Consider the following 22,211-nt stretch of genomic DNA (forward strand, 5'->3'; position numbering starts at 1 on the left):
GCATCCATTCATTCCATTAATTAGAGTAATGTGGCAACTGTGGGCCCCAAAGCAATAAAACGTTATGCTTCTTGATTGTGAACTTCAGATAGAATGGACAACCCCAGAATGTATTTATTTTGCAAATTTGTATATCCAGGCAAAGTAGGCAATTTAAAGGTAGGGTAACAATAAAAAAAACCAAGTATAAATAACAACAAAAAAACCTCAGAAAAGAATAAAAACATACATAGAGAGAAGGTAAAATATAAATGCATCTTCAAAACACTGGCAAAATGATAAGTCCTCTTCTGCTCCCCCCCCCCCCAAATTTGAAATTTATTTATTTATTTATTCGATTTTTATGCCGCCCTTCTCCTTAGACTCAGGGCAGTTTACAACATGTTAGCAACAGCACTTTTTAACAGAGCCAGCCTATTGCCCCCACAATCCGGGTCCTCATTTTACCCACCTCGAAAGGATAGAAGGCTGAGTCAACCTTGAGCCGGTAGTGAGGTTTGAACCGCTGACCTTCAGATCTAGAGTCAGCTTCAGTGGCCTGCAGTACAGCACTCTACCTTCTGTGCCACCCCGGCTCATCAAATGCTTCTGACTTCATTGTCACTCCACCTGATTATAGGCCAGTGGGGGCGAACTTATGGCATGGGGGCCACAGGTGGCACACAGAGCCATATCTGCTAGCACTCGAGCTGTTGCCCTACTCAGCTCCAATATGCATGTGTGTGCCGGCCAGCTGAGTTTTGGCTTGCCCAGAGGCTCTGGGAGGGCGTTTTTGGCTTCCAGAGAGCCTCCATGGGAATGGGAGAGGGCGTTTTTACCCTCCCCCAGCCATAGTTCCCTCTAAGCTGAGCAGTGAGCAATCGCTCACTTAAAAATCATCATCAACTCAGAGTTTTCCAAACCTGCCCAGAAGCCAAGAGGGAAATTTAATTATTATTTCTGTGCCGCCCAGTCCCGAAGGGACTGCTGCTCAGACACTATACTTTTCCGCCCACCCCCCAAAAAATTAGAGGGAACACTGCCCCCAGCTCCAGGGAAGCCTTTGAAGCCTGGAGAGGGCAAAACACAAGCCTACTGGGCCCACTAGCAGTTGGAAAACAAGCTGTTTCCTGCCTCCAGAAGACCTCCGGGAGGCAGAGGAAGCTGTTTTTGCACTCCCCAGGCATTGAATTATGGGTGTGGGCACTCACGAATGTGTGATAGCGCACGTCCATTACTGTTATAGGCAGTCCTTGACTTACAACCACAATTGAGCCATAACGTTTCCATTGCTACGAGAGATAGTGCTTAAGTGACTTTTGCCCCTTTTTATGACCTTTCTTGCCACATTTGCTAAGTGAATCAGTGCAATTGTTAAATTAGTAACATGGTTGTTAAGTGAATCTGGATTCCCCGTTGACTTTACTTCTCAGAAGTTCACAAAAAGGGGTGACATGACTGTCATGAATATGAACCAGTGTCTGAATTTTGATCAAGTGACCAGGGAGATTTGGCAAGGATTATGTGAAGAATACTGTATTTCTCAAGTATAAGTTGCACCGGAGTATAAAACGCACCTTAGTTTTGGGGGAGGAAAATAAGGAAAATAATCTGCTTATCGGGTATTCATCTAGCTAGTGTCCTTAGTCTGGTCAGCTTCAGCATATTATTTTATCCCCTGGTTAGGGCTTTAAAAACTTATTTGGAGAGAGTAACAATGAAAGAGCTTGCAAGCCAGTAAGAGCTGGGAACATTGTTAGCACCTGGAAAGAGACATTCAAAGCAAGTAGAGCAATGGGGAAAAAACCCTGGAAAGACTTAGGGCTTGGAAAACATTCTTCACAGAGTAACAATGAAAGAGCCTGCTGGGAAGGTTGTTAGCAGCTAGTTAGGGCTGGGGAGGGGGGAAAGAGCTACATTTAGAATATAAGACTCACCCAAATTATCAGCCCCTTTTAGGGAGGGAAAAGGTGGTGTTTTTTTTTTTTTTTTGAAAATATACTTTATTTATTTACAAATATAATTAAAAACAAGAAAAGGGATTGGGGGGAAGGGGGACAGAACGAAGGGTTGGGGGTGGGGTAGAGTAGGAAGGGGAGGGAGAATTCAAAAACAAAACATTTATGATAGAATTGTAATACATGTGAGTTGTAATACACAGGTGTCTTAAAGGGAATGTAATAACCAAAAACTAATTAAATTTGCAACAAGAAAATATATTAAATCTCTTTTTATCTGTCTTCTAACTAACCCAATACACACTATAAACGTATTAACTACCTTTAGAATAACTAATCTTTATATACACCCATTATATCACCTATATACTCCCCACACTACAACCAAACAAAAGTCGTCCATAAAAACGTCTGCACTAAATGCAGATTCTTCTCTCTCTCTCTTTCCTTTTTTTTTCTTTCCCCCTCCTTTTCACCGCTAGAACTTTAATGCCTATATATACTAAGAAATACGACATTTGAGTTATAAACATATATAAATATTAAGATTAGGGAAAAGGTGGGTTTTATAGTCCGAAAAACACTAATCAAAAGTCACTTCTTCAGTAGCATTGTAGCTTTAAAAAGTCACTAAGTGAACTGTTGTAAGTTGAGGACTACTTGTACTAACAACCTATCAAACAAAATCAAGTATAGGTCATCAGTCAATTTGCATTATTTGGTTTAGGCAGCACTTGAGGAGTCTTAGTCTAACCTTGGAAGACAGTGGGTTTTTGTGTTAATAGCAGAGCAATGCGGAAATCAGATTGTGCTTCAACAGTGACAGATCATTTCGTACCAGGTAGTAAGATTATGTCAAAGATTTGCTCTACACTGCTTCCCAGCTCTAAGATAATAATAATAATATGTGGAGCCATGAAATAAAGCTTTGTCAACTAGGTCATCTTACTTATTTAATGCTTTCTACCCAAAGTCCAACTTATCATCAGTTCTGGTTTCATTTCAATCCCAAGCAAAGGTGCTGATCCTCCAAAAGGGTGTTTTGTGATGTTGGATAAGCCTAAATAACAGAGTTGTTGGAGGTCTTTTAGTGCAACCCTCTGCTCAAGCACAAAACCCTACACTACTTCAGACAAACGGACGTCCAAGCTCTCCTTATGAACCTCCAGTGATGGAGCACTCACAACTTCTGGAGGCGAGTAGTTCCGCTGATTAATTGTTCTCACTGTCAGAAAATTTCTCCTTCGTCCCAAGTTGCTTTCTTCCTTGATTAGTTCTTATCTATTGTTTCTTGTCCTGCCTTCAGGTGTTATGGAGAATAGCCTGACTCCCTCTTCTTTGTGGAACACTGCTATCACGTAATCCCTGGTCCTTCCTTTCATTAAACTAGACACAGCCAAGTCCTGCAACCGTTCTTCATATGTTTTAGCCTCCGGTCCCCTAATAGAAACATAGAAACATAGAAGACTGACGGCAGAAAAAGACCTCATGATCCATCTAGTCTGCCCTTGTACTATTTTTGTATTTTATCTTAGGATGGATATATGTTTATCCCGGGCATATTTAAATTCAGTTACTGTGGATTTATCTACCACGTCTGCTGGAAGTTTGTTCCAAGGATCTACTACTCTTTCAGTAAAATAATATTTTCTCATGTTGCTTTTGATCTTTCCCCCAACTAACTTCAGATTGTGTCCCCTTGTTCTTGTGTTCACTTTCCTATTAAAAACACTTCCTTCCTGGACCTTATTTAACCCTTTGACATATTTAAATGTTTCGATCATGTCCCCCCTTTTCCTTCTGTCCTCCAGACTATACAGATTGAGTTCATTAAGTCTTTCCTGATACGTTTTATGCTTAAGACCTTCCACCATTCTTGTAGCCCGTCTTTGGACCCGTTCAATTTTGTCAATATCTTTTTGTAGGTGAGGTCTCCAGAACTGAACACAGTATTATTCCAAATGTGGTCTCACCAGCATTCTATATAGCGGGATCATAATCTTCCTCTTCCTGCTTGATATACCTCTAGCTATGCAGCCAAGTATCCTACTTGCTTTCCCTACCGCCCGACCACACTGCTCACCCATTTTGAGACTGTCAGAAATCACTACCCCTAAATCCTTCTCTTCTGAAGTTTGTGCTAACACAGAACTGCCAATACAATACTCAGATTGAGGATTCCTTTTCCCCAAGTGCATTATTTTACATTTGGAAGTCATCTTTTGAAATCATAATCATTTTTGTTGCTTTTCCCTGCAGTCTTTCTAGCGTCCCAGTACCTTTTTTATATCATGGCAACCAAAACTGGACCCAGTATATTTCAGGGGTCGTCATACCAAGGCATTATAAAGTGGTATTATAAGTCACCTCAAGGACTTTTGGCAAAGGATGTTGGTCCTGATCTTGATTCTGTCTCTTTGTTATGCAGCATAGGATTGTGTTGGCTTAATTTTGGCAGCCACAATACACTGCTGGCTCATCTTTAAGGGATTGTCTACTGGGATGCCTAAATCCTTCTTGCAACTAGTGTTGTTGAGCCAGGTACCACCTGTTCTATACCTGCATCATTTGGTTTATATGAGCCAGGTTTTGTGAAGGGGAGAGTGAAAGGGAAGGGAGGTTTATTCACCAGTAGAAAATGGTCAGGATTTTTTTTTAATTAAAAAAAGGCTGGTTACATGTACAGAAACTCATGAACACAGCCCACCTCCTGGGAAATGTGCTAATGTTGTTGTATCTGTTGTGTGCTCTTGTGTTGTTGTGTTTGAAGCTGAAGTAGTCATTGGCAGGTAGGACATTGCAGCATATGATCTTGTGAGCAATACTTTGATCATGTTTAAGACATCGGAGTTCAAGGCTTTCAAATCCCAGGATTGAAAGCCTAGTTTTGTAGGGTATTCTGTTTTGGATGGAGGAGTGAAGGGCTCTTCTGGTGAAGTATCTTTGGACATTTTCAAGGGTGTTAATGTCCAATATGCAGTATGAGTTCCAAGCAGATGAGGTGTATTCGAGGATGGAACTGGCAAAAAATTTGTTAGCTCTGTTGAGTAGTGTGAGATTGCCGGAGCAGAAACTATGCAGGATTAAGTTAACAACACTTGAAGCCTTTTTGGCGATGTTATTGCAGTGGGCTTTGGCGCTAAAGTCATTAGATATTAGTATTCGGAGGTCTTTTACTGAGTGGGGCTTGTCTGTGAGATTTTGTTTATTCAGTTTATATTTGAAGTTCTGATTCTTTTTTGCTGATGTGGAGAACAGAGCATTTGTTGGTTGAGATTTGGAGTTGCAACTTGCCACGTATTAGAACAATCAGAGACAGTGTCAAGGTCTTTTTGGAGGATGGCTGTGTTATCAGTGGTGTTGAAGAGTTTGACATGGTCGGTGAAGAGAACACAGTTGCTTGTGATGTGATCACAAAGGTCACTGGTGTAGTAGAGAATGAAGAGTGTTAGGGTTAGTGGCAGAGAGGAAACACAACTTTTGCCCTGGCGAGGTTTTGCAATATTTATGTTTTTGTAGGTCAAGCAGATGACCTTGGTTGATGGTTTTAGATTGAGGAGGCCTATTGTGAGTGTGAGGGATTTTCATATCTTTTATTTATTTAATCAATTTTTATAGCCGCCTGTCTCAATCAATAACTCTGGACAGATATATCTTCAGGGGATTTTCCTTAGTTTTAATTAAGTTGCCAATATTGGCCAATTCTCTGTAGCAGGAGGCACTTAAGTCAGTTTCGGCCCAGTTATCAGAATTAGCAGGAAGGCTTAAGGGGGTCTTTGCTTTATTGTCTGGAGTTCACTGGCAGGTCAAAGATAGATCAGGTAGGCGACTGGTGTAGATGTTGAAGGATGACAGGGAGTTTTTTTCCTTCCCACAATGATGATAGCAGATTATTTATTTCTTTGCACACATTTTTTTAATGGATTTTATCCTGGATGGAGGATGAGTTAATGTACTTTATAAAGGAATAAAATGTATCATCTACCATATAATTATATGAAAATGCAATCCATTTTCAAACGTTATCATATGCATAAAGGCACAGGAAGAATATAAACAACGAAAGACTTTCCCTTGTCTATAAGTGGTCCTCAACATACAACCACAAATGGAACCAGAATTTCCATTGCTAAGAAAGGAAGTTGTTAAGTGAATCAGGTACTGAAGGATTGCAAAAAAATTTCACTTCTACACTGTGGGCGTGGCTTATTTTGTGGGTGTGGCTTGCAGCCATAAGACCAGGTGAAAGTGGCTTAACAATCATGCTACCGGGAGATGGCTTAAAGGTCATGTGACTGGCTTAAAGGTGGCCAACTTGATATCACTCACATCAAGGGTTAGGGTTAGGGTGCCTGGCCTCTTCTCGCCTCAAAGAGATACAATTTCCCTATCTATTTACTATTACTGAACATCCAAAATGTACTATTTAATTCTATGTATATATGCCATATGTGTACATACATATTACACACAAGTACACAGAAATATACATTATCTTCTATATAAACTGTGTGTGTGTGTGTACATACACATACAGTTTATATAGACGATAACACACACACACACACAGAGAGAGAGAGAGAGAGAGAGAGAGAGAGAGAGAGAGAGAGAGAGAGAGAGAGCGCTCTTCTAAAATTATACACATTCAACCTCATTTACTGCAATAGGAAAAACATGCCCAGAGCACAGATGGGGGGGGGGGGGATCAAAATTTTGCTACTGGTTCTATGTACCTGACCATACCCATAGGAGCCCATCACTGGAATTGGACCTAATTTTACAACGGCTTTTTTGCCACAGTTGTTAAGTGAATCAGTGCAGTTAAGTAAGTCATGAGGTCATTAAGCAAATCTGTCTTTCTTGGAAGTCAGCTGGGAAGGTCACACATGGTGATCACATGATTCCCAAGATGCTGTGACCATTATAAATACATGGCGGTTGCCAAGGAACCAAATGGTGATCACACGAATACAGGAAAACAGCACTGGTCATAAGGGTGAGGACCAGTTGCCCAGCATCTGAATTTTGATCGTGTGACTATGGAGATACTGAAACAAGTGTGAAAAAATGGTCATAAGTCAAGTTTTTCAGTGATGTTGTAACTTTGAATGGTCAACTGTTCTGCCGGGCTTTCTGATAGGAGCCTTCCGAAAATTCAAGGGTACAAATTTCAGACACACACACGTTTGAAAATTCAAAACAATGTTCTTTATCACAAAATTGCAAAGAGCACTCTTCCCAAAACAACCGGGTAGTCTGTATAATTTCCCTTAAGCAGTCATTAAGTACTTAGCTAGCAGCTGTGAAGAAACTTCACACCCCTTCTTCTTCCAACGAAGTGACACACACACACGTTGCTCTGCTTTGGTTTCAAAGGCGTGAAAAAGCAACAAAGTCCAGCAACACAAGTTTCCTGACAAACTCTGATCAGATATTCTTCCACAACAGCCAAACCCACATGCTGCTATTTATAGCAGCAGCCCTAATTACTGGAGCCCCACCCAAACACAGGTGGCCTCCCTTATTTCCTGTAATATGTTCTTACTTGGTCTCTTCTACGCATAATTCTGCGCTTGCGTGAGTCCAAAACATCATCATCGGAATCAAGGGAAGATAAGGGAGATTGACTGCCTGGGCTGTGTGCCAAGCCCTCCTCTGCTGAGTCACTCCCACCTTCTTCTTCGTCCGAGGAAACTAAACTCTGAACTGATTCTGTGGGCAATAACACAGGCCTGTGACATGTTGAATTTTCCCCTGCATCCACCTCCCCATTCCCTGGGGCAGGAGCTGGGCCAGAGCCAACAACAACAGTCACCAAACAAACTATCGTAAGTTGAGGACTACTTGTATATCTGGAACTGGTTTTGATTAAGAGAACAATATTGAATTGTTAACTGTCCTTTAAGTCTAGATCAGTGGTTCTCAACCTTTCTAATGCTGCAACCCCTTAATACAGTTTCTCATGTTGTGGTGACCCCCAATCATACGTTTAGTGCCAATTCTCTAGACAGAGCTTTAAGCTGATTGGCAGAAAGGTCAGAGGGACACCCCCACTGTAAACGCCTGATTGGTTGGATTGTAAAAATATGTTCCAAGGTGCCAGAATAGAAGCTTTAGTTGCTAACACCACGGGAAATTTGTCTTTTCCCGCGTGGTCTTAGGCAATCCCTATGAAATGGTCATTCGACCCCAACATGCTGTTTATTACTGTTGTTAGCTACCCCGAGTCTACAGAGAGGGGCGGCATACAAATCAAATCAAATGAAAGAAAGAAAGAAAGAAAGAAAGAAAGAAAGAAAAGTAAGTAAGTAAGTAAGTAAGTAAGTAAGTAAGTAAGTAAGTAAGTAAGAAAGTAAGAAAGTAAGAAAGTAAGTAAGTAAGTCTCGACCCCCAGGTTGAGAACTACTTGACTAGAAGGATTGCATAACGATTCCTTAAATAGCGGAATGTTAAATCTTAATATTCTCAACAGTGAGTTCCCGTTACTTGTCCCAGCTTCTGCCAACTTAGCAGTTTGAAAGCATATAAAAAATGCAAGTAGGAAAAGTAGGGACCACCTTTGGTGAGAAGGTAACAGCATTCTGTGCACTTTTGGCATTTAGTCATGCCGGCCACATGACCACAAAGATGTCTTCAGACCGCACTGGCTCTTCGGCTTTGGAACGCCCCTTAGAATCAGGAACGATCAGCACGCCTATGCGAGGGGAACCTTTACCTTTACTTAAATCTTAGCTGACGTGTCACACTCTGTATTAAGGCTGAAATAAAGAATCTACGTTTTGGCTCCACCATTTCAGAAGTGTGACCTCATTTAACGGGATGCTATTCTTATTTCTTTTTTTAAAAAAAATAGTTCCCTGAATATAAATACAGTGGTACCTCTACTTACGAACTTAATTCATCCGGTGACCAGGTTCTTAAGTAGAAAGGTTTGTAAGAAGAAGCATTTTTCCCATAGGAATCAGTGTAAAAGTAAATAATGTGTGCGATTGGGGAAACCACATGGAGGGTGGAGGCCCTGTTTCCTCCCAGGAGATTTCTAGAGAGGCCCCACGGAGTCTTCTCCCTGCCTTTCCTGGCCCTGTTTCCTCCCAGGAGATTCCTAGAGAGACCCCACAGAAGCTTCTCCCCGCTTTTTCTGGCCCTGTTTCCTCCCAGGAGATTCCTAGAGAGCCCCCTCGGAGGCTTTTCCCCACATTTCTGGCCCTGTTTCCTCCCAGGAGATTCCTAGAGAGGCCCCACGGAGGCTTCTCCCTGCCTTTTCCGGTTACAGTTTCAGAGGCTCGGGTTTGTAAGTGGAAAATGGTTCTTGAGAAGAGGCAAAAACCGGTTCTTATCTAGAGGCAAAAACACCCGGTTCTTATCTAGAAAAGTTCATAAGTAGAGGCGTTTGTAGGTAGAGGTACCACTGTACAGATAGTCCTCGACTTACAATTCATTTGGTAACTGTTCAGAGTTATCTCATTTTTTCCGGACAGTTGCCGTGTCCCTCGGTCACGTGATTCCTTTTGTGACCTTCTAACAAATAATGGAGAAGCCAAATTTACTAAACGATCATATTAATCAGTTAACAATAGCAATTAAAAACCATGGCAAGAAAGATCCTAAAAAGAGGCAAAATTCACAACTTTCTCACTTAGCAATGGAAATTTTGCGCTCAATTGTGGTCATGTTGAAGAAGGCTTCTCGGCTACAAACCATCTCTCTGGGGCACTAGCTTTCTCTTTGCAATGATAATGCTGTTCAATTGTAGTTGGGTGTTGTAGGAAAAAATAGTTCATTTGGCCTAGTTTAAGCTACTAATTTGGAAGGAAAATCCACTGAACTCAGTAGGACTTTCTTCAGAACGGTTTCGTTTATCTTTTACATAAGTTTATAGGATTGTTCATTTAAGTTCCTGTATCTTAAAGCCACTGGACAAATAGCTACTCCCTTCTGAGCCCGTTTTGTTTGTGCATCTGCCTAATTATTTGTCTCACATCATGATTTGTATTTTTTAAATTAAGGGAAACATTGATTCAATAAATATTGTTATAATGAATACTGCCTTGGCAACACAGCGCTTGGCATCAAACACTTACAGGCAGATTACATAAGCCTCCCACACTGGGGTTCTGTATTATCAATAACTGCTATTTTGCAGCAAAAATAAGTAATTGTTTCGCATTCAGCGGAAAGTAATTTTAACACAAACAGACACTACGGGGGGGGGGAGAGATTTCCTTGGTTTTAGCTTTCTCTTCAACAGTCATACAATCCATAGGGTCACGATGGCGAACCTATGGCACGCATGCAGGGATGGGCAACAGCCGGAATGGTCGGGAACGTCGTTCCACCAGTAGAAACAGAGCGTGTAGGCTCTTTCTGTTGCCGCTGGGCATACACCCGCAACCGGCACAATTCATGTAAAATTACTGGAAACAGCAATTTTTACCCAAATCTGTAAAGACGTCAAATCAAGATTTCAGCTGCTGCACATGCACAGCAGCCAAATCTCGCTGCAGCGCCTAGAGTGGCAGCTGGGGACATCAAGCCATAGCTGCCTGCCCAAGCTCTGGCCGGGTGGCCTGCTCTCTGGTGGCATCTCTCGGCACATGTGGGAGAGCAGAGAGCTCGGGGCCGCCCTGCCTGCTCCCCGCGCCATGGCCAATCGACCAGGAGTGGTGGAACAGGCAGGCCACTTGTGGCGGCATCAGGGCAGCGGCTGACAATGTGGTGGGCGTATGGGATCCGGCAGCTCCCATCACTCGTGCTGGCGCAGGGGGCGTGGTGGCGGCTTGGTGGTGGTTGGCAGTGTGGCGGGCAGATGGGAGCTGGCAGCTCCCATCGTTCATGCTGGCGCAGGGGGCGGGGGACAGATGCTGGCAGCGCAGTGGGCCGGGGGCGGCGGGGCAGGACGGCTCTTACCTTATTTTGCCGGTCACGAGAGATAGGCGCTCTTGTCTCCAATTTCTGGGGGGGGTTTGCTTCCGTGCAGTGGGGTACGCTCCCTGCATGTTCCGGTAGGGCTAAAATTGGTAGCCCGCCCCTGCATGTATGGCACAGGTAGCATGCAGAGCCATATCGGAAGGCATGTGAGCATATGCCCTATGTCAGCTGCAGTGCACATGTGCGCTCTAGCCAGTTGATATTCGGTTTTGGGGAAGGCAGATTCACCCACTGGAGGCTTCCTGAAACCCCAGAGTGCAAAAAACTACCCAACGGGCAAACCGGAAGTTTGGGGAAACAGACTTCTAGTTTAGCTATTGTGGTGTTTTTTTGCACTCAGAGCCTTCAGGGAAGCTTCCTGAAGCCCTGGAGTGTGAAAAAGGGCAAACGGGCAAACCGGAAGTTCGGGAAACGGACTTCCGGTTTGCTCATTGTGCTCTTTTTCACTTTCCAAACACTTCAGGGAAGCTCCCTTGAAGGGTCCAGAGGGCAAAAAACAGCACAACAAAGTCCATTTTTCTGAACTTCTGGTTTGCCCATTTTTTCACCGTTTCCAGACTTCAGGGAGGCCGGCACACGTGCCTAGGGATGGTGGTGAGGAATTGTGTGCATGTGCAGGGGCAGCGCGGGGCAGCACACATGCATGGGGGGAGGGAATGGATGTGGGCACATGCACGCGCATACGCACACGCATACGCACACACTTTTGGCACAAGAACTAAAAAAGGTTTGCCATCACTGCCATGGGGAATTAAATTGCAGGAAATGAAGGATATTACCAAAATTAAAAAATAAGAATCTACCGTGCCATCCTATTTCTGAATTATGTTTATGTAGGTAGTCCCCGACTTAACAACCACAACTGAGTCCAGATTTTATGTTGCTAAGTGAGTAATTTGTTAAGTGAGTTTTGCCCCATTCTATGGCTTTTCTCGCCACAAGTGAGTCACTGGAGTTCATAAGGTGGTGAGTTGTTGTTAAATGATTCTGGCTCCCCCATTGGCTTTGCTTGTTAGAAGGTCGCAAAAGGGATCACGTGACACGGTAAACGTCGTAAATGTGAGTCGGTTGCCAAGCATCTGAAAGTGAGCCAGGTGACCCTGGGGATGCTGCAATGGACGTAAGTGTGAAAAATGGCCATAAGACACTTTCTTTTCAGTGCCCTTGTAGCTTCAAGCAATCAACTATTGTTAAGTCGAAAACATGTTGTAAATCAAAGACTACCTGTACTGTACAAAATATCCAGATGTTAAATTCAACTGTATTTCACATTAATTATTTCAAAGTTTTGCAATTTTCTTTCCTATTTTCCGTGGCCTCCACTTTCCATGCAAGGCTGTTCCTCATTTTGCAGAAATTTTTAATTTTTTTTTTTTAGCAAAAGGAGGCATTCTAAATTCTCTTTTTCTCTCTCTCTTGCCTCCTCCACTCAAGATGTAACTTCAGACAGGGTCTAAAATTAACCATCTGAAAAACCAGAAGAACAGATTCCGAGCAAGGCCATTTTGCTTTCAAGCAAAACTTTCCAGCTTATCTTGCTGTTCCTTACTGTACCCCTTATGTGACTCAAGGAACCTCAAGGCAGGCTGCATCGTTTTACAGGTAGTCCTCGACTTACAGCAGTTTATTTAGTGACTGTTCAAAGTTACAACAGCACTGAAAAAGGTGGCCTTTTTTCCCCACACTTACGACCATTGCAGCATCCCCATGGTTGCTTGGTTTACATTCAAATGCTTGACGAGTGGCTCATACTTACGACTCTTTGATCAACTTTTGAAACTTTCCAACAAGCAAAGTCAACTGGAAGCCCAGATTCACTTAACAACCATGTTACTCATTTAACAACTGCAGTGATTCATTTATCACGTGACAAGAAAGGTCGTAAAACAGGGATAAACTCATTTAACAACTGTCTTGCTTAGCAATGGAAATTTAGGGCCCAATTGTGGTTGTACCTCTACAATATTTCACGTAACAACCCAATTAATTAATTTTTATTTTTAACCAGGGCAATCTGGTCTATGGGATGGAACATACTGCTCCAGCTTTCGCCTTTCAGCCCCAATCCAGGAGCCTTTGCAGACAGTCGCTTTCATGACAAATCATTTTTTTTATGTTAAATTTTATATTTACCGACAAAGAAATAAAGGGAGACTAGTATAAATCTATTTTAAGCTATTTAGCTCTCATCATCTAATCATACCCTTCTGGGGTTTGAGCCCGGGTTCAAATCTCAGAAGGGTATGGCTAACTGATGAGAGCGAAATGGTTTGAAATAGAACTATACAAGTCTGCCTTTACTTCTTTGTCAGTAAATGTAAAATTTGATCCAACTAATGTTTAAAGAAATTGGATGAATTGAATTATTTGGATTATGATCGTCACTTGGGTTGAACAGGAAGAAAATTCAAGCTGTCTAGGAAGTAAGGGGAGGAGGGGAGGAGGGGATGATATGAGAGATATCTCATACTGGCTTGCAAACGGTTTATTCCTTTGGCACCTTGTGGTTTGTTTCCAGTGGCGACCAAAAATTTACTCTCCTGACTATAAATTGATCTTTGGCTTGGGGAGAATTGATTTAAAATCATGGCCTGCAATTACATGGGCACTTCCTTAAGCACAGGGTACAGCTAGAAGCATGAAAAATGAAATTTATTGTAAATTAAAATATACATGGAGCACCATGTTCTCTGCAGCAGGAAGTCGGTATTTAATTTTAAATTAATTTACTGTGAAATCAAAGCATCTTTTCAATAGGGGTGGTTAATGGATGCTAGACAGACTGAGAACACTTGTACGGGTATATAGTAAAGATTTTCCCTACTGAGAGGGAACTATGCGATCAACCAGATTTGCAAAAAAATAATAATAATAATAATAATTACAGTGTGATTCAGAACAGTAGATAATGACTTGCCTGCTTTCAAAGTATGAGCAGCAAATTAATCAAGCTTTTTTCAGAAAGCAAGAAGAATGAACCATGAAGGGATGAAGAAAACTATTTAATAAGCTAGTTCTGCTTGAAAATACCTCCTTATGACCCACTTTGTGAACCTTGTAAACCAGGGGATTTCCCTTCACACTTAACAGTAATTTGAGATGGAAGATGTATTGGTTTCCTACCAAACCTGTAGACGTAGTCCTCAACAGTGATGGAGCTGAAAGTCTCCACGAGGACCATTATATGAGGATTACCTGAACCAAAAGTCATCTCACCATCAGAATTAAGAGGCTCCTGTGACGAAATTAGCCTAGATCTGTTTCAAACTCTCCTGGATCCAATCAGTGAATCAGAAATTATGTAATCTACTTTCCATAGACAGATACAGTAGTACCTCTAGATACGAGCTGCTCCACATGCGAGTATTCCAAGTTACGAGCCATGAGGGGAGAGAAATTTCTGTTCCAGACCCGAGCTCAAATTCAGGATACGAGCTGAGCATCCACTAGGTGGCGCAAGAATCCTTGCTTCTGGTTATCTCGGAGGGGAAAAACAAAGTCTAAAGCTAACGAGTTGTTCGACATACAAGCTCCCTTCTGGAACGAATTAAACTCGTATCTAGAGGTACTACTGTAGTCCTCAAATTACAATTAGTTTAGTGACCATTTGAAGTTATAACAGCACTAAATAGATGACTTATGACAGTTTTTCATACTTATGATCATCCCCATGGTTATGTAATCTGGAAACTGACTGATGCTTGCAATGTCCCAGGGTCTTGTTTTGAGACCTTCTGACAAGCAAAGTCATTGAGAAGACAGAACAGAATAGAATGCTGAGCTGAAGTCAAAGGGACCTTTGCGTAGGTCTTTGGAGATTTAAGATGCTGGAGGATATAAAGGATATATAGGATATTTATATATCCTATATATATGTTTGGTTTTACTATAAGGGTTTTTTAGTTGTTTTATTAATTGGATTGTTACATGCTGTTTTTTTAAATCATTGTTGTTAGCCGCCCCGAGTCTGCGGAGAGGGGCGGCATAAAAATCCAATAAATAATAATAAGTAATAATAAATAATAAATAATATATCCTACAGGGTATATAGAGAGAGCTGAGGTGGCGCAGCAGGTAGAGTGCTGTACTGCAGGCCACTAAAGCTGACTGCTAGATCTTCAGGTCAGCAGTTCAAATCTCAACACTGGCTCAAGGTTGACTCAGCCTTCTATCCTTCAAGGGTGGGTAAAATGAGGACCCGGATTGTGGGGGAAATATGCTGGCTCTGTTAAAAAATGCTGTTGCTTACATGTTGTAAGCCGCCCTGAGTCTAAGGAGAGGGGCGGCATAAAAAAATTGAATAAACAAATATAGTGCAGAGTCATATTAACAGCATCATCTATCGATCTATTTTCTCAGTATGCAAATTACAACAGTGGATCTGTGATGGTTCTCAGGCGGCCGAGCAGTAATCTTTCAAAGGTCTTCATGACTACAGATGCTAGAGCAACCAGTTTTAGTCATTCCGTTCCTGGATGACTGAGATTAAGATGGAGGGTTTCTTCAGCACTGGGATGATAGTGGAGCATTTGAAGCAGGAAGGAACATAGCACAACTCTACTGATTTATTAAAAATGCAGGTGAAGATGGGGCCAGTTGGGTAGCATAAGTTTTTAAGCAAAAAGGAGTTGTTATCTTCTCTGGACCTGATGTATTTCCTGGATTTCTCTATAATCACCAGAGGTGATGGGCCCAGTGAGATAGGGAAGGTTGTAGGACACTTGACTGTTGTTGTTTATTTATTTATTTTTAAAATATTTTTTTATTTACAAATATAAATACGTAAAACAATACAAATACAATAATCATACAAAAGCAAAAAAAAACCCAGAAAAAAACAAAACAATACATCAATTGAAATACACTTAATAAAATATGGATAAGTGCACAGCAATGATCAGAACTGTGTATATTCTCTTAAGCCAGGTTATAGCTAACTTTAAAAATTCTATATAGCTTATAAAATTTACCAAAAAATGAGAGAGAGAAAAATATATGTAGCATGAGAAACAGATGTTGGTCTTAATTAATAATTCATAACTGTATCTTATATATTCTAATAAGCTTTCACCAGATGTGATTATTATTTACATAGTCAAGTGGGATAAACTTGGCTGTTGTTTGATGTGTCTGAGATGGAAGTTGTGGATTTAGGTTTCAGTAAAACATGTTCAGGTCATCTGCCAATTGTTGACTTCCTCCTGCGAAAGAGGTTTGCCACTAACCGGTGATGTTTTTAAGTGTTTCCCACGTTTGCTGGTTCATTTGTTGAGAACTGATTCCTTATCTTTTCAGAGTAGCTTCTTTTTGCTGCTCTGATCTCCCTTGTTAATACATTTCTGGCCTGATTGTACAGCGTTCCATCACCTTTTCTGTAGGCTTCCTCTTTGGAGCGACCTAGCTGCTTTAGATGTACTTAACAACGGTGCCACTGATTTAACAAGTGCAGTGATTCACTTGCAAGAAAGATTGTAAAATGGGGAAAAACTGACTTAATACCTGTCCTGTCTAATGACAGAAAATTTGGGCTCAATTAAGTGGTCCTAAGTACAGTGATACCTTGTCTTACAAACGCCTCGTCATACAAACTTTTCAAGATACAAACCCCGGGTTTAAGATTTTTTTGCCTCTTCTTACAAACTATTTTCACCTTACAAACCCACCGCCGCCGCTGGGATGCCCCGCCTCCAGACTTCTGTTGCCAGCGAAGCACCTGTTTTTGCACTGCTGGGATTCCCCTGAGGCTCCCCTCCATGGGAAACCCCACCTCTGGACTTCCATGTTTTTGTAATGCTGCAGGGGAATCCCAGCAGGGGAATCCCAGCAGCACAAAAACGAGTGCTTCACTGGCAACGGAAGTCCGGAGGTGGGGTTTCCCAGCGAGGGGAGCCTCAGTGAAATTGCAAAAACACAGAGGTCCAGAGGTGGGGTTTCGAGGACTTCGGTGTTTTTGCAATGCTGCGATTTCACTGATGCTCCCTTCCCTGGGAAACCCCACCTCTGGACTTCCGTTGCCAGTGAAGCACTCGTTTTTGCAATGCTGGGATTCCCCTGCTGGGATTCCCCTGCAGCATCGCAAAAACACAGAAGTCCGGAGGTGGGGTTTCCTATGGAGGGGAGCCTCAAGAGAATCCCAGCAGTGCAAAAACGGGCGCTTCGGCTGGCAAGAGGGGTGAATTTTGGGCTTGCACGCATTAATCACTTTTCCATTGATTCCTATGGGAAACTTTGTTTCATCTTACAAACTTTTCACCTTAAGAACCTCATCCCAGAACCAATTAAGTTTGTAAGACAAGGTATCACTGTATTTGCACTACAGGTATCATTCTTTTTTCCTTTTCATGATTTACTTAAAAGTGTGACTTTTGATGAATATATTGGAGGCTGTTTTTCTCTCTCTCTCAGTGCGCTGGGGGCCCAATCCACCAAAAAAAAAACAAAACATATTTCCTGCTGCAAAAGGAAATGGAGTAAATAAATATATTTAGGGTTTTTTCTGCCAGGACAAGCAACTGAAGGAGCAACACTACACAAGCACAGCGATCGAAAGCCAGACTTCTGAGTTTTGTGAAGAGTTAAGTGAGTTGCAGATGGACAAGCTGTCAAAATCAGAGGTGGTTCTTCCACCATCAGACCAGCAAGAGGTAATGGTGATGCCAGGAGCTTTCTGCATGCCATTATCTAGCCACGATTGAAACTGCATGGAGTAAAATTAGCTGGTGGTGGTTGGGTTGCATGCCACAATATGCATGGGAATGGAATAGAATAGAATGTGGGATGGAATGGAATGGAATACTCCTTATTGGCATGATTGGACACACAAGGAATTTGCCTCCTTGTCTTGTTAGTATACATACAAGCAACAAGTGATAATCATGATCATAACCATAAGATGCAATCATCATAAATTAGTATTATAAATTCTATAGAGGAATCATTGACTCTGTCATCTGCACCTCTATCACCGTCTGGTTGGGTTCTGCAACCCAACAGGACCGACACAGACTTCAGAGGAGAATCAGAACTGCAGAAAAAACAATAGCTGCCAACCTGCCTTCCATTGAGGACTTGTATACTGCACAAGTCAAAAAGAGGGCGGGGAAAATATTTACTGACCCCTCGCATCCTGGACATAAACTGTTTCAACTGCTGCCCTCAAAACATCGCTACAGAGCACTTCACACCAAGACCACTAGACACAAGAAGAACAGTTTTTTCCTGAATGCCATCACTCTGCTAAACAAATAATTCCCTCAACACTGTCCAACTATTTACTAAGTCTGCACTACTATTACTACTAGTTTTTTCTCATCATTCCTATCATCCTTTTCCTCTCATGTATGACTGTATGACTGTAACTTGTTGCTTGTATCCTTAAGATTTTTAATTAATATTGATTATTTCTTCATTGCTTATTTGACCCCTATGACAATCATTAAGTGTTGTACCTCATGATTCTTGACAAATGTATCTTTTTCTTTTATGTACACTGAGAGCATATGCACCAAGACAAATTCCTTGTGTGTCCAATCACACTTGGCCAATAAAGAATTATATTTATTTAATATAGAACATTCAGTGACAGTCATAAGATGCAATAAAAGCAATGTGATAGACATAAGTTGCTAAAAGAATAACTAATAGGAAAGATGGGAAAGATAATAGTAATACAGCCTTACTACATAGTTCAATACCGTAGGGCGGTGATAGTGATGGCACGCGTAGCCATATCTGAGGGCACGTGAGACTTTGCCCTATGTCAGCTTCATGTGTCTGCTGGCCAGCTAATTTTTGGCCTCCTGGAGGGCAGGGGAGTCCATTTCAGCCCTCCCCAAGCTTCAGGAAAGACTCAGGAGCCTGTGGATGGTAAAAATGGACCCTACGGGCTTACAGGAAGTTTGTTTCCAAACTTTGGTTGGCCAATTGGGTTGTTTTTTCACAATTGGATTATGGGTTTGTGTGTTCACCATCACAGTCCTAGTGCATAACAAGAAAGTGTGGTAGGAATTAGTTGTTTAGCAGAATGATAACATGAGAGAAAAAAACCCTGTCTCTGTCTCTAGTTGTTTTGGCATGCAATGCCCTATAATGTCATCTTGAGGGAAGAGGTTGAAACAGTTTATGTCTGGGATGCAAAGGGTCTGTAAATATTTTATAGCCCTCTTTCTGGATCAGGCAGTATAGAGGTTCTCAATGGAAGGCAGGCTGGGTGCGATTGTTTATTTCGGCAGTTCTAACTATGTAACATTAATTAATCTAATGTTAAAGAAAAATCAGTCAGAACTAGTGACTGGAAAGAAGAATCTAAATAATAAATATGGAAATTCTGGAGACTTCACCTACAAAAAGATATTGATAAAATTGAACGGGTCCAAAGAAGGGCTATAAAAATGGTGGAAGGTCTTAAGCATAAAACGTATCAGGAAAGACTTCATGAGCTCAATCTGTATAGTCTGGAGGACAGAAGGAAAAGGGGGGACATGATTGAAACATTTAAATATGTTAAAGGGTTAAATAAGGTTCAGGAGGGAAGTGTTTTTAATAGGAAAGTGAACAGAAGAACAAGGGGGCACAATCTGAGGTTAGTTGGGGGAAAGATCAGAAGCAATGTGAGAAAATATTATTTTACTGAAAGAGTAGTAGATGCTTGGAATAAACTTCCAGCACACATGGCTGGTAAATCTGCAGTAGCCGAATTTAAACATGCCTGGGATAAACATATATCCATCCTAAGGTAAAGTACAGGAAATAGTATAAAGGCAGACTAGATGGACCATGAGGTTTTTTTCTGCTGTCAATCTTCTATGTTTCTATGGAAAGTGTTAATGCCAGCAAGAATTTCTCTGTTAAAAGCATGTGATTGTTTGGAATTGAGCCCATTTGGAATGAGTGGCAGGATCAGGAAAAAAGAAGTATCTGGTCTTAATAGAGTACGGAGTCAAACTTTCCAGTGTGAAGCAGTGGCCGAACGCAGCAACAGCAACCAATGCTTTTTTTATTCCCTAACTTTAAACTGCTTCCGCCCCAGAAATTAAATATAATCTTCACTGAGGACATAAACAAAGAGGGGATCAGAGAACATGGCATCTGGCCATAAAATGCCGTGGAATCAGGCAGGGGTTAGATGAGGCAGCCCAAGAGTCGACATGAAAGAGAGAGGGAGAGAAAGCGTTGCAGGAAGATTGCTGTTTTTGAAGGCTTCGTTTCCACTCTTGCAAGGTCTCTTGGGATGTAGTCTAAACTGCCTGGGAACTATCTCAAGAGCCGTCTCAGAGCTGTGCTAAAAGTCCACATTCAGCTGCATTCAAAAGCAACAGGACCAGAGAACACTTCCCTAGGAGCCCTGGGCTAACCAATAATTTTTTTTTTATCCATTTGTTTTATTTAAGATGTATTTAATTCGTTTGCCGCCCTTCTTCCCACCACACGTATCACAATGCACCATTTTAGTAAGATGGAAAGCAAGATAATTGTATTGGATACACACACACACACACACCAAAAATATCAAAAGTCTGCAATCTGACAATATAGGTAGTCCTCAATTTATAACCATTGGTTTAGTGACCATTTGAAGTTATAGCAGCCCTGAAAAAAGTGACTCAGGATGGGTTTTTGCATTTAGAACAGTTGCAGGATCCCTGTTGTCATACGCCCAGAATTCAGATACCTGGCAACCGGTTCATGTTTGACAGTTGCATATCCTGGGGTCACGTGATCCCCTTTTGCAACCCTCTGACAAGCAAAGTCAGTAGGGAAAGTGGATTCACTTAATAACGGTTTTATCAACTGTTCTGTCGGGCTCTCTGGTAGACTCCTCCCAAAAATTCACAGGTACAAATTTCAGACACACACACGTTTGAAAATTCAAAACAATTTCTTTATAAGGAAAATTCACTTAACCTAAGCCCTCTTTTTGTATAGCAAAGAGCACTCGTCTCCAAACAAACTGGTAATTTGTACAAGTCCCTTATCAGTTCTGTGATACTTAGATTGCAGCTGTGAGGCAATTCACAGTCCTTCTTCTTTCACAAAGTGAAACACACTTTGCTCTGGTTTAGTTTCAAAGCGGGGAAAAATCAGCACACAAAAGGTCAAAGTCAGTAAAGCAGTCACGAAACACAATGATCAGATAATCCTCCACAATGGCCAAACCCACAGGTTGCTCTTTATAGCAGCCTCACTAATGACCACAGCCCCACCCAACCACAGGTGGCCTCATTTTCTTTAATAATAATATCTCAGTTGTTGCTGCCTATGCATCGCTCTCCGCATGCGTGGCTGTATCATTAACTCTTGTTCTGAATCCAAGAAGGAGCTAGATAATTGATCTCCTTCTGAGCTGTCTGCCACACTCTCCTCCTCCCTGTCACTCATGTCTTCTTGGTCAGAGGAGCCTTCATCATCAGATTCCACCAGGGGCAAAACAGGCCTGCAGCATGTGGATGTCTCCCCCACATCCACAGTCCTTGGGGCAGGAGCTGGGCCAGAGCTAACCACAACAATCAACACAGTAAACAACTGCAGTTATTCATGTAACAACTATGCCAAGGTATGTTGTTCAATGGGACAGAACTCATTTACCAACCTTCTTGCTCAATAATGGCAATTTTGGGCTCAGTTGTGGTTGTAAGTGAAGGACTACTTGCATCCTTATTATTCTGAGCTCAATTAGAACAACTCCAAGGAGCCTGCAACTCTTCACTTGGGAGGTTATTGTAAAAAATGAAGGCATGGGGAAAGAAAAAAAAATACATGGTAAAATAAAAAAAGGATCTTACAACTTGAGTTTTGCAGATCTCAAGATAAAACTTGTAAACTGAATACTTTAAAAAAAAACCACGCCACACAAATCTGTCTCTTAGTAAAATGTCTTAGTTGAAAAAAGGTGCTAATAGACTCTAGACTCTTTGTTACCGCAGAGTAATACAGCTCTCCTCCTACAAAGAGAAGTGGTGGGTGGGTGTAATTGATGCTCAAACCATTCAGGAACCGAAAAGTTCACCTAAAATTCAGGGAATCCTATTTTCTTCCAGCTTCTCAGTGCCAGGTGAAACATGACACATGCTACTCCGACAATTAACAAAAAAATGCATTCAGTCAACATCCCCCACATATTTTCATAGGTGCTGATGAAAAACATTAGGGTTTTTTCCTTCTTTCTCATCTTTCCTTTTTTTTATGGATTCTTGCCTGGCGCAGGATTCACTCAACCAATCAGTCAGTTAGTTCTGGAGAGCTTACTTACTTTGAAAGCCTGCACCCTCTTTGTGCTACTTAATGGAAATATTCCCCAACTGTGAATTTTGCAAAATTCCCCTTTATTGACTTAAAATGTTGCCCACC

At 41.6% G+C, this 22,211-nt stretch overlaps 1 protein-coding gene across 2 annotated transcripts in view; it reads left to right on the forward strand.

The window, feature by feature from the left end:
• Positions 1-22,211, forward strand: part of LOC139154386 (sodium channel protein type 5 subunit alpha-like) — a 408,716-nt gene that overhangs the window by 276,302 nt on the left and 110,203 nt on the right. Inside the window, exon 16 of one of the 2 annotated variants that reach the window (XM_070728916.1) lies at positions 17,369-17,509. The exons of the other annotated variant lie outside the window; for it this stretch is intronic. Coding sequence (XP_070585017.1) covers positions 17,369-17,509 — 141 coding nt within the window. The remainder of the gene's footprint in view (positions 1-17,368; positions 17,510-22,211) is intronic. 2 annotated transcript variants of the gene reach the window in all.

Source organism: Erythrolamprus reginae, chromosome Z (assembly GCF_031021105.1).
Source record: "Erythrolamprus reginae isolate rEryReg1 chromosome Z, rEryReg1.hap1, whole genome shotgun sequence".
NCBI classification, from domain to species: domain Eukaryota; kingdom Metazoa; phylum Chordata; class Lepidosauria; order Squamata; family Dipsadidae; genus Erythrolamprus; species Erythrolamprus reginae.